The 12,781-nt window shown below is 35.9% G+C and overlaps 3 protein-coding genes across 4 annotated transcripts; 1 reads left to right on the top strand and 2 right to left on the bottom strand.

Annotated features, from left to right (window-relative positions):
- Positions 1-1,829: 1,829 nt before the first annotated feature.
- Positions 1,830-5,857, top strand: LOC101263682 (uncharacterized). 2 transcript variants are annotated; one of them, XM_004235125.5, is made up of 4 exons: positions 1,830-2,410; positions 3,887-4,133; positions 4,712-4,805; positions 5,320-5,857. In XM_004235125.5, exons 1-4 carry the CDS (start codon positions 1,983-1,985, stop codon positions 5,610-5,612), a joined length of 1,062 nt encoding a protein of 353 aa, XP_004235173.2. In that variant the 5' UTR covers positions 1,830-1,982; the 3' UTR covers positions 5,613-5,857. The 2 variants fall into 2 exon arrangements, with proteins under 2 accessions (XP_004235173.2, XP_010318166.2); XM_010319864.4 differs by having other exon boundaries at positions 1,860-2,410; positions 5,329-5,857.
- Positions 5,858-6,738: 881 nt separating this feature from the next.
- LOC138347263 (splicing factor-like protein 1) lies at positions 6,739-10,930 on the bottom strand. The gene has a single exon (XM_069295106.1). It carries the CDS (start codon positions 10,928-10,930, stop codon positions 10,136-10,138), a length of 795 nt encoding a protein of 264 aa, XP_069151207.1. The 3' UTR covers positions 6,739-10,135.
- Positions 6,739-12,481, bottom strand: LOC101266106 (splicing factor-like protein 1). Its single transcript, XM_026029950.2, has 2 exons — positions 7,549-12,481; positions 6,739-7,451 (listed from the first exon to the last, which is right to left on the bottom strand). Exon 1 carries the CDS (start codon positions 12,404-12,406, stop codon positions 11,207-11,209), a length of 1,200 nt encoding a protein of 399 aa, XP_025885735.2. The 5' UTR covers positions 12,407-12,481; the 3' UTR covers positions 6,739-7,451; positions 7,549-11,206.
- Between the last annotated feature and the right edge of the window lie 300 nt (positions 12,482-12,781).

The following is a 12,781-nucleotide window of genomic DNA, read 5'->3' on the forward strand; positions in this document are numbered from 1 at the left end:
ACAAATTCCTAGTGCAGTTCGATAAATCAATATTATAAAAACGTTCGGATACAATAAGAAAAGTTAGAGATGAACTTCAACTATATTTAAATAGTATTAAAAATAAAAAAAATACTAGAATCATATTTACTAAATTGTATTAGACATTTTTATACATAATTTTAAAGAATTATTAATTTATAATATTAATGAAATTATATATTTATATTATATCAGTGATTTGTTTCATTGACCCAAGTTAAAATTGAAGAAAAATATTATCTTATAAAATTTACTAGTCTCATGTTTAAAAAGAATGATTTATTTTTGGCTTTTGAACAATATAAAAAAAATGATCATTTCCTTTTATAATACTTTAAATCTTCATGTGTCAGGTTTAGATTAAAAGATCAAAAAATATTTTGACGTAACTTTAATTTAAGATCATATTTTTATAGGAAAAGGGTCTGTCCTTGATGTATTAGAAATGGTACAAAAGTACCCTTCATCCACCTATTGGCTCCAAAATACCCTTCTCACCCACCTATTGGCTTCAAAATACACTTGTCATCCACATTTGGGTTCAAAATTGACCACTTTTTTAATGGTTTTAAATTTAAACTATTTAAATATTTTTTAAAATATGTGGTCTTGTTATAATTTAACTTATTAATATAATTTATAAATGGAAAAATGCATAAATACCTCCTCAACCTATGTCCGAAATTCTAGAGACAAACTTATAATATACTAAGGTCCTGTTACACCCCCCCCCCTCCCAAACTTATTTTATAAATAATTTTCTACCCTTTTTCGGCCTATGTGGCACTAGCTTGAAAAAAAATGTCAAACACACGCTGGGCCCACAAAATAGTGCCACATATGCTGAAAAGGGGTAGAAAATTACTTATAAAATAAGTTCAGGGGTAATAGGACCTTAGTATAGTATAAGTGTGTCTCTGAGATTTCGGGCATATGTTGAGGGGATACTTGTACATTTTTCCTTTATAAATCAATCCACTACACACCCATTACTAATTAAACCCCTCGAAATTAATAAATTCGTTACATTATTAACGCAAGAACATGAAAGCTAATTTCAATGAATGTTTTTAAAAATTTAAGGCGAAAATATCTATAGTTAAATTATCATACATTCAAGTGTCTAAATAAAAAAAATTGATAAACTTAAAAGTTTAATGATATTCATCTTAATTATTCTTTCGTCTCAATTATGTAATGTTACTTTATAAATAATTTTTTTTTTTCAAAATAATATATTAAAGGTTTTAAAACAAATCATAAATATTGATAAAATTATATTTTTTTAAAAATCCAGGAATTAATTTGGGATGTTCTACTTCTTTACAGTTATTAATCAATTTCTAATTTAGGCTCGAAAGAGAATCCTATTGAAAGTGTACTCCTAAATAAGCGGCTCAATCTAAATTTAATTGAGATTTCGATTCGAACTCGAAAAATTTTGAATGTCATTTGCAGAAATCTATAATTTTATTGTGTTTTAATAGTGTTAGTGGCGATTTTGATACTATAATTGATTTATTAATCGGATGGAATTTAGTTAGTAATGAGTGCGTAGTGGGTTGATTTATGAATTATATTAATAAATTAAATTATTTTCAATAGTTCAACATCAAGTATTTTAAAATATATTTTAAAAAATCAAATAAATAGTTAATTTTGAACTCAAAGATGGATGACAAGGATACGTTCGATTCAATAGGTGAATTAAAATAACATTACATAGATGATTGGTAATTTTATATCATTTTCAATACGTATTTTAAACACTTTTCCATATTTTTATTTTTTAAATTGAATGTTAAATTAAAGGAGAAGATAAAAATGTATAGCGGCTGTACTTTCCGCACTAGATTCCAATTTCAGAGAGGCGGTTGCGTTCCGTCATAAGGAAGATTTTTCAGTAGTAAAAATATCAGTCCAAAGAGTGAGAATAGTGTGGTGTGGATAAGATTAAGAAGATGATGAGGCGATCATTCAGTGGTGGTGGTGGAGGAACTAATGGTGGCGGCATGTTAAGAGCCGTTCAAAGGGCTGTGAGGACAGGTGGCACTATCAACGGTGCGGCCCAAGAGTCCTTCTCTCACTCATCAACCACTAAAACAACCAAAAGTAGTACTACTACTGCCCACGCGTTTCACACCAAAGCGAGTAGTAACGCCGTTTCTCTCTCCTCTTCATCGCCTTTGTCTAATCTTCCGTTATCTGCTGCTGCTGCTGCCGCCCTTGCACCGGCCACCTGGGATTCTTCTTCCGAATCTGAAGAGTGGGAATGTTTAGAGGATAATAATAATAATAATAAAAATAATGGTATTTTATTTGATGATTATATTCTGGGTCCTGTTCCATCAACTGACGAAGTTCATCATGCAGTTTCTGCTCTTCATCAGTGAGTTCCTCTAATTTTCTTTTCTCTTTCGTCTTCTCTTTTTTTGTCTGTTCAAATGTATGTGATAATTTGAATAAATTATAATTCCATTAAAATCACACCATTAAACCAGTTGATTGCTTTGTTTACATGTACAAAAGGTCTGCCATTACAAGTCTATTTTTCACGGATAATTAATGGGTTGTTATGTACGTACATATTTACATTTGCGTGTCTCTAGGCCCTGGAATATATTATTAGCTGTGAAGTTAACCAGCTTTTGAGGTCAATTGGAATCAAATGGCACTCCTAGTCCGAATTATGCGATAGTGTTCAAATATGGAGAGTTCAACTTTGATCATAAATTTGGAAATGAAATCTTTACTTATAAAATTTACATATTTTGAAAACAATGGAGAAAGAGTTGGTCACAAAAATTGACAAGTTAAAATATTTGTAAGGATATGAAATGATTGTGGTTAAAACAATAACTTGTTTGATGTTGATAATCTAGAAAGTGTCACGTAGATTGGGATAGATACACAGTAGTTCCCTTTTGTGCCAAATGTTTCAGGAAATAATTTATTTTGTTAAATCTGTGTGACTGAAATGCGGGAGTGTACTGAAGTTGAACATTCCTAGTTATGTGACTCAATCCTACCCTCATAGCAAGTCTTCTTTTTTACTTTTAGTCTGATCTCTCTGTCCTTAAATTTTCTCCAAATAGACCAACTTTGAATGCTTTAGCCTTTTTTACACCTAGTGAATATGGCATACAAGAAGGGATCAATGAAAACAGTTTTTGAATTTCTCAAAGCAGATGGTTACAAATTACAATTATTTCCTTGATGAACAAGCTTGTTAGTAAAATGCTACCAGACTGCCAGTTACATTTTCACCCCGATTGATTAATCTGACATGACAGATGACTACATTACAAGTGAGACCCTATATCTGCTGGTGCGAACCGGTAATAGAAATCTAGAATGTCGAGACATCAATTTGGTTGAAAAAAAATGTTTGATGAACTTGGCCGTGACAGTAAATTGGGTATCAGGAAGTAAGAAGTTCTGTTACTTCCCAATAGCAAGCAGCAAGCCTTTGGTTGTCATCCTCCCAAATCTATGCAAGTGTCATTGTTTGTAAGTAAGTTAATTAAGAGTATTGTTATAATTTTTTGGTACCTAAAAACTTATCTCATTGAGCTCTTAACTAGAATGGAGATCTTAACTAATTTTAGAATCATGCGGAATCTCTGCCTTATTATGATAGGCAACGTTGTCTGGCCTTAGGTCTTCTCCTTCTCTTTCTTTGTCTAAATTACAACATGAGGAATTCAAGGATGTGTTATGAGTTATGACTTATGAGTATATCTTTCTTTTAGCTATATTCCAATAATTTGTACTTCTCGTATATTGCTGCAGATAATAATCTTTATTTTTGTCGTATTTATTGTAAATATTCACTTGCTTCTGTTTATATTGTTGGACTTCCTAGGGTCCTTGAACCAACCTATTTTGCATATTCTACCAACGACGGTCTTGGTTACAAATCAAATGAGGATACATCAAATGAACTCACTAGTTCAATTAACCTGACGCATGAAGTACTCTCTTCCAGTGGATCTGTGTCTGATTGGATTGAACCGTCTATTCATATCTGTAATTCGAAATTGTTACAGTCATATGGATCTAACCGAGTTTATGATGCTTTCCATTTGTTGCAGACTGAACCTTCTATTCAGGTACCTTAAGAGTGCACATTCAGGATTTGTCTTTGAAATTTGTTAGCGTATACATGGATATCAGAAAGAGTTGCTTAATTTCACACTTCTGATTGTAATTGTGGTATAACAAGTAGTCTTAGACCTTTTAGTATAGAATACTAAGTTGCTCGGACTCTAAAAATGTTTCCGCCGCACCCGTGTCAGATCCTTCAATAATACACTATTTTTGGAGGATCCGACACGCACCCGTCGACATTTTGAAGAGTCTGAGCAACATAGATAAAATCACAATCCTCTGTTTGATCTCTTTTCAATAATCGAGGTATTGGCTCAACAGACAAAATTCTTGAAGAGAAGTAGTAATTTATCAGTTACACTTGCATTAGATTGCATGGTTATTGTTGTTCGCACTACCTTTTTGGGTGCGCACAAGGTAAAACCCCACTCCTATGCAATAGCTCGCAAACCACATAGATTGCATGGTTATTGTTGTTCGTAACTTATTGAAGATACTAAGATACTGTCCCAATGGTACTAGTTATATTTTTGGGCATACTGATCTTGTTGACCTACAAAGACCCTCCTGATCTTTTTAGAAAATGGTCATTTCACTATCATCTGACAAGGCTGTTTGGGATGTTGTTCTGAACAATGAGGCAGTTCGAGAAATCAGAGACTCGCTGAAACAAGGTTTGTACTACATATGATTTGCAGAGTAATTTGTCTTTGGGAGTGGCCCAAGCATACTTTCCACTTGTAACGACACTGCAGCATCTGTTTAAGCATGTTATGATGACATACTTTTCTCTGCAAGGAATAAAAGCATCCTATCCTGCACAAAGTGCATACTTAGACAATGTTCAATGACGCTAGCTTGCTATGAGCTTTTATTTGCAAAATTTGAATGAGGAAGAATCGTAAGAACTCTCTCAGTATTCATGGTTCAAAAAAAAACTAAGTAAATATAATGAAGTCACTACAAGTACTTATGTTCTTATCTGCAGCAAAAATGGCAGTTGTGGCGGCTTTTATGTCATCAAATAGTATGTTAGGATCTTACCGATATACATGTACTGATTGGATATAAGAAGATTATGATTTTCTATTAACATTAGAAAATAGAAACACCTTATCTCTTTTTATACAAGCATAATTCAGAAGTGTTAATGGTACAGTGAGTATATTTGACTACTCTGCATTTCAGTTGATGCAGCTGATAATGGCTTACAAGCTGGAAATTCTGAGGAGGGTCTCGACAAGTCTGATTCAGATGGGACTGTAGACATAATCGGTTGGATTGTTTTGAACACCAAGGAAAAAGTGTTGGAAATAGTTGAGAAGATCATAGAGTTTGTGAATGAGTGGTTTCAGCCTCCTGAGGAAGAGAAAACATCAGATGGGGATACTGATCCATTTGAGGAAAAACTGAGAACTTCCTTCTTCCTTTCCATCGTAGTTCTGCTTGTTGTTGTTGTTGCTCGAGCACAATGTGCGTAGACAACATAATTCGACGAAATTACAGTTGGTAGTCCCCTTTCTCTAGAGTGGGGAGTGGCAGTTTACTGTCTGACAGTATATGAAGCAAGAAACCTATTCAGAATTTTCTTGCGTACAGAATAAAAACATTAGCCCAGAATTTTCCTTTGCTTTTGTGGTTTTCAATGATCTCTTCAATTTTACTGTTCTGAGGTAGTTAATGAGTGGCAACTCAACATAATCTAAATGTCCCTTCTTAATATGAACTGAGTCTCTGATGTGATTATTGCGTCTTGCTTATTATTTTATTACAAAGAAAAATGCATCACTTTTCTTCTACTATAAGATGATTTTTTTTTGGCTTCCTGATTGGAGTCTTAAAGCATTCAAACTAGAAGTAGTCGAACTTTAATAATTTAATAACTAGAAAAAAAATTTAAAATAAATAGGAGAGTCCTTGCTCACTTCTCTTTTACTAGGGTTATCAATTATTGGTTAAGTTTTTCCACAGATACGACAACATTATATTCTCATTATGTTGATAGAATGACCACATCTTGTTTTGTTTTCTTTCATGGAATGACAACATTGTGATGCTCTAATTTGTTCACAAAAAAACATTATAAAAGAGGACCAACATGTGTTGATGTATTCACATTATTGTGAATGATGATGAACAATGGTGCATCCCAGAGGAGTGTGCCTAAGAACACAGGTGTATTTTGGTCTTCTCCTGTTTTGGACCCAAAGTATGCTTGTGTTCTCAGGTCACCCCTTTGGGATTACCTTGCTTTTTTAATTATTTTCTCTTAATGCTCTTTGTTTTTGTTGTTGACATTTTTTTAAATTATATTCCTCAATCATCATTCAATAATTATTGATCTACGAGATTTCAATTCTTTATATGATCGGGTCTTTGAATGCTACTCGATAAAGATACTTCTTTAAAAATTTTACTAACCTATTCATTTACCAGATGCAGCTGAAAATTAGTTGAAGCATACTGCCAAAGTATTTTTCTACAGACAATATCACTCGAATAGCTGGATTCCGTCAGGTCCATTAACGTCAAGAAGTCATTGATAGTTTAGTGTTTCTGAAGGCTTTCATCTAAATTTTCAGAAATTTCAATCGGAATTTCTCAGTGTTTACATTTAGTTGTGTTCCCTTCTTTTGCGAATATTGCACCAACAATATTAGAATACACTTTTTAAGTTCAAACTGAGTTTAAGTTTTAATTTAGAGGGGAAATAGCACTATCATGCATTCCAACAGTACGACAAGATCCTTAAATCATCTTTAGAAGAACTTTTTAAGTTCAAACTGACTTTAAGTCGTCCTCTCTTCAGTTCAAACTGAGTTTTAAGTTTTAACTTGAGAGGGGAAATGGCGGTATCATGCATTCCAACAGTACAACAAGATCCTTAAATCGTCTTTAGAAGATTCAGCTGCGTTCTATCAGAGACTTGGTCTGCATTAGACTTTCCAGGCATGAAGAGAAAAGAACTCTTATCATCCGACACCCACATCACAGCAGCACAGCGGCTAACTTACGTAACCACTGGAGATAACTCAAGGTTGAAAACAACTCCATTTTTTCGAATCCAGTAGTCCTTGCTCATTTGTCATTAGGCGCCCCTCAAAATAAACAATAACAAAGTAGAAAAAGAAGAAGAATGCAGTAATTGAGAAAAACAAAAACCTGCTTTTAGACTTCCACCAACCACTAAGCTGATGGTAACCGACATATCATAAACATTGGGAAAATCATGCACAGGACTAACTGAGAGAAAACAAATTGAATAGCCAAATCAATACGGTCCAGTGTTACCAGCTATTTGACAAGCTCCAAAACTAATTCTAGACAGAAAAATGGACAAAGAGAAGATGGTTAGCAATTAAGTAAAACAAAAACATTTCGTCAACTACCCAAAAAAATAATAATTTAGGCATCCACCTTCACTCAAATGATTTTCATGCCCAGGATGTGACCACCAAAACAAAATAGGGACAACCATCTTTACTCACAAACCAATTTTGAGTAGATCCTGATTTCATGAAAAGGACAAAGACGAAAGAAAAATCATGCATAGTTATGCTATAACAAGTAAAAATAGACCCCCATCCCACCCCAAAAGAAATATAGGTTCAAATTCAACCTAAAAAATGCAACTGATACTTTAGAACTAACAAGTGCCTAGATGAGTTCTTTCTGTACGCCTAATATTAACTTGTCCACCAGTGAAACGATGAATGAATCAAGAGATCTTCTGAAATGGGGAGCCATTCCTGTTATCAGTACACGCTACTAACAACCAACTAAAAGGAGTTAGTCTAAAACAGAAGGCCTAAAAAGGAAAAAGAAACAAAATAATACAGCAATAGTGAACCTATATCCAAATATACCAGATGCCAAAACCAACGCTAAACAGAAATACTAAGCTTCGACAAATTATCCAAACTCGCCATACAAAAATATGATCGACCACACCAGAAGCTTGAATGGTCCTAAAATCTTAGCAAAGACATTTAGGTCTACTAGTTGTCTCAAGAATACCAGACATTTGGTGGATCAGTAAAGAGATAAGAACAGAAACATTAAGGCATTAATGAGCGTAGTTACACAATGAGAACCCACACAAGAAGTCATGTCTCAAGTTCCAACCAAAAACTATCCACAGTTAATTTGTGAACACCTGGGGACAGCATCCCACCCAAGTTCTTTCCCCCAAAAAATTCAATAAATTAACAGAAACATATTACATCTCAAGAAAATGATTGGATGAGAGTAAAGCCCTTAAGAGAAAAAAGTAAAATAACACTTCTAAGGGAGATGTAGCTTGAAATGTCTCAACTACGTATTCACAAGAATAAAAGAGATCTACAAATATATTAATCCTCACGAGATCTCCTATTTACTATGTGATTCAACCACTTTGCCTGCTAGTGTTTTCCATTTCTCTAAGACTTCCGCGCCACAAATCAAAATCTAAGACAACAATGTCAAATTCAAAGTGACTGCTAGCTTCCTGCTAGAGCACTGCTCTTCATTGGAAGACTATTGAAATAGTCATGTACTTGATTCCCACACACCCCACCCCCTTCAAATAAAAATTTCATAGCCAGGTTAGAAATGTCCTAGTTTAGCCCATCACATTTAAATGCTACTAATTCTCACTTCTCCCCATTGGTCAGTTAATTCCCATTTGCACAGAAAACTTTCTTGATAAACATCACAGGAAATCTAAAATAAAGTTCTAACTAGGACTCCCAACAAGATAAGTGATTTTCAAACACAAATCAGCCCAGCACAGGATAACACATTCCAATACAAGCATCTTTTCCTGTCACAAGACATCTGGAAATGTATCAGAATGAGTAATAAAATTAATCTGAAACATGTGAATGCAGTCATCACAGTATCAAATTCACATACCCTTGGAAACCTTCAAAATTTGAAGGGGCATCACCTTTTGGGAGGAATAGCAGAGGCAAGCATCAGACTGCTTTCTAAACTCTCAATAGTTAAATGACCGCACAAAGTAAAAGAGATACCAAGTTAAAGAAATAATCAAAGGAGGATTAGTGGTGAAGAAGCCAAAGTGGAGAGAAACACACAAACTGTGTATGATTAGTCATCAAGAAAATCCAACAAATCATTTAAAATAAAATTTGGAAAACAATGCTGCAAGGCAAACCCCAGAAACGAATCCTACAAAAAGTAAAATTAATGTCCATAATTCACCGATATAATGTTCCAACACAAGCTGAATGAACTGAATGTCTCATCTCTCTGCATAATAGTACAACAAGGTTAAAGATGTGAGTTTGAAACTTCCAACAACTAAGTCATGGCAAGAGGGAAGAAATCAGGTGAAATGCTCCAACACATCAGCCTGTCAAAATATTACAACATTAACAAAGGGAGAAGCATTAAGAACGAAAATTATGAAGTAACAAATAAATTATGAATTGCTCACTGCTCTAAAAAAAATAGTGAACAGAAGGGGGAACAAGGTTTGAATATAGATACTTGCAATCAGGAAGAATCCCATATCTTTCAAGAATTCATGAACATACAAACCAATACACACATATTACGTATATATAGAGAGACAGAAAGTCAGGACGCTGGAGAACAGGGCCGGAGAAAATAAGGCATCCAAATTAGAGGGACCCAATTTTTAGTAATAATAGGATTAAAAGATTTTTTTGTTAAATTTTTACTTCCCACATATTTTCAAGACTACAATATTAAATGACATTTTGGTGTACTATACAGACCATAAATTCAAAAATCTCCTCCACTAGTTTAAATTCTGTTTCAAGCCAAAATCCGACACTAGAAGGATAGAGATTTAAAAAGAATCAAACTTTCTGATGTATACATCCTAGCATAAAGATGAGAATGTATATATATGTGTAAATGCCTGAAAACTGAACACCAAACAGCACACAAAGGATATCAAACAGAAAATTTGGAAATAGACTTGGTAAGAAATTTCCAACCTAATAGTGCAGGTGATGCATCAATTGCATCATGACTACATTTCTAACATGAACTTCTCATATTCTGCATCCGCACCATAGACATGCTTCTCCGCTAATGATGGAGGTGCATGAGTTGGTGGATTCGGAGCCCAGGGAACATTACTCATACCCTGTGAATGGTTCCCATTGGAGTGGGATGCAGATGGAGGAGGGGGTGGTGGTGCGACACCATAATAAGATGGATAGCTGTATGATGATGTTGGATATGCAGGCTGAGCATTAGGTGGCATTGTTGTGACAGAGTTACCATACACATTCTGAGATTGCATTTCAGGAGGATAGCTTTGTTGTGCCTCACCAGGAGATGTGAAAGTTTGTTGGTTTTCACCAGAAGAAACAGTCTGAGCAGGGGCACCAGAAGATGCTGCTGGAATTGAAGGAGGATACTGCATTCCATATGGAGGGATGGGTTGACCTGCGACAGGAGGAAGAGGTGGGTACTGGGCATATGGCGGAGGCACAGGTGGTCCCCATGGAACTGGAGTACCAGGTGGGGGATAGCTACCAGGAGGAGCATTGCCAATAGGACCACCAGCTGCATACTGCTGGGACGGATATGTCCCCATGCTCTGATTAGGAACCGGGTATGAAGGCATTGCCGGAACAGGTCCTGGAGGCACAGCAGGCTGAGGCGGCTTACCTGCAACTCTCACAGCAATGGTTCTTCCGTCAAGACGGTGGCCATTCATGCTAGTTATAGCACTATTAGCTTGTTGAATATCCGCAAACTTAACAAACCCATAACCTTTACTCAGACCATTTAGACGATCCTTTATAACTTTAGCCATCACAATGGTACCAAATGGAGAGAATAAATTGATCAAACCGTCATCTTCAAGAGTAGGTGGCAAGTAACCTATGTACAAGTTTGTCTCGTCAAACTCCTTTGGCTTTAGTATGCTTGACCCTAAGCCAGGATGTGAACTGGCACCAGCACCACCAGCATTGTTATTGCTTGCCCAAGGAGGATTGCTTCCTGAGTTTCCCGCGCCTAGAGCTAGCGTTGCTGAGCTTTGCTTTGTTAATGATTCAGGAATAGTACCTCCCAACTCTGCCAGAAAATTCTAGTACTCATCATCCATTTTCTTGCCAGTAGTATTTTTCACTGGACAATCGATAGTAGGATGTCCCCCATCACCACATATTTTACAGAGAACTTCACTCTTAAAGGTGGTGGTGCGAGAAGGACATGCATACTGCCTATGCCCTGGTTCACCACATAGCCTACAAAACTCCTCATCTCTAATTGTTCCATTCAAAGCAGCAAGTTCCTTAAGTTGTTGCTTTTTATGTTCATTGAGCACTTCATCAACAGGCTGCAAGAGCTTCTCCACCATAGCGGCAGCAGCTTCAACGGACTCCTGGTTCTCAGCTTCCACCAACACATGTAAATCTTCATTGTCAGCAGGGTCGGGTTTCAAATTCCCCTTTTGCTGGAACCTGCCCTCCTTGATTGACCCTTTGCCTCGAATTACAATCTTTGCTCCTGTCTCCTTTTCCATCCTCTTCTGAGTATTCCCTCTTGGACCAATAATCAGCCCAATAAAATTATAGCCAGGGAACTCCTTCATGGGAATGTAGAGCTTCTTTTGAAGCTTAGGAGGCCTATAATCAGCAGGAGGTTTAAAAGCAGGGTTCTTCTTAATGATTTGTGATATAATCTCTTGTCTCTCCCTATTCAACTTTTCTCGTGCACGAAACTCCCTGGTGTTTATACGAATTCCCATATTATCATATATAGGTTCAGGTGAAGGTGACCTAGCACCTTCAGGTCTATCATCCAAGGGCATACCCGATTGCAATTTCCTACTAATTTCAAGTAATCTACTATTAAGAGCTTGAATTTCAGGATCAAATTCAATACCTCCAGTGAAATCTTTCATGAAATCTGGCAATTGAATAACGGGTTTGGACCCATCGTCAGCCCACCTCGACTTCCTCTTTCTTCCAGTCCCACTTCCATCACCGCCGCCGGTCCCATCATTGGTAAATTCAGTGGGAGGTGGATCCCAACGGCTCCTCCGTCTCCTTCTACTGCTAGTTTCTTCCTCGCCGCCTGATTGGTCCCTGTCGGTGCCGCTGTGAGTGTTTGTCAATCCGTTTTCCGACAATAACGGCCTCTGAATCTTGAGTTTTTGCTCCTCTGATGCTTGATTTGGACAGGAATTATCAGACGCCTGAAGCTGGGCATCATGGGAAGCTAGGTTTTGTGATGAGTTGTGATCTAGGGTTTCAACTGCGGGAGATTGAGATTGGGAACCCATTGTACATAAACGTCAATTATGGAGGGCAATTCGGAACAGTGCGTGTATTTATAGACTTGTTATTTTTGGTGGTTTAGGTTTGGATAGTATTCTATTTTTAGATAGAAAAAAAGGTGGGAATAGAAAAAAAAAATTGGAAAAATCCATTATTTTATTTTTACTTAAAAAGACTCAATATTGTGATATCGGGTAAAAAAAATTAATCCAGGATATGTGTGTTGCGGTGGATTGTTGGATGGTTTCTTTTTTTAAAAAAAAAGATTGGTAAAAATATGATATAGTCGAATAAATTATTGGTGACTTTTTATATTTTTGAATTTGAAGATATATATTACTTTAAAATTGACGATAAGGACATATATAGTTTTAAAGTAT

This window comes from Solanum lycopersicum, chromosome 3 (assembly GCF_036512215.1).
Source record: "Solanum lycopersicum chromosome 3, SLM_r2.1".
Taxonomy (NCBI): domain Eukaryota; kingdom Viridiplantae; phylum Streptophyta; class Magnoliopsida; order Solanales; family Solanaceae; genus Solanum; species Solanum lycopersicum.

Bases quoted from the DNA above. Each gene is read 5' to 3' on its own strand.
- LOC101263682 (XM_004235125.5), top strand. From the start codon at position 1,983: ATGATGAGGCGATCATTCAGTGGTGGTGGTGGAGGAACTAATGGTGGC. The intron at 4,134-4,711 runs GTACCTTAAGAG...TGATCTTTTTAG, and splicing joins AGACTGAACCTTCTATTCAG to AAAATGGTCATTTCACTATC. The intron at 4,806-5,319 runs GTTTGTACTACA...TCTGCATTTCAG, and splicing joins CAGAGACTCGCTGAAACAAG to TTGATGCAGCTGATAATGGC.
- LOC138347263 (XM_069295106.1), bottom strand. From the start codon at position 10,930: ATGGCTAAAGTTATAAAGGATCGTCTAAATGGTCTGAGTAAAGGTTAT.
- LOC101266106 (XM_026029950.2), bottom strand. From the start codon at position 12,406: ATGGGTTCCCAATCTCAATCTCCCGCAGTTGAAACCCTAGATCACAAC.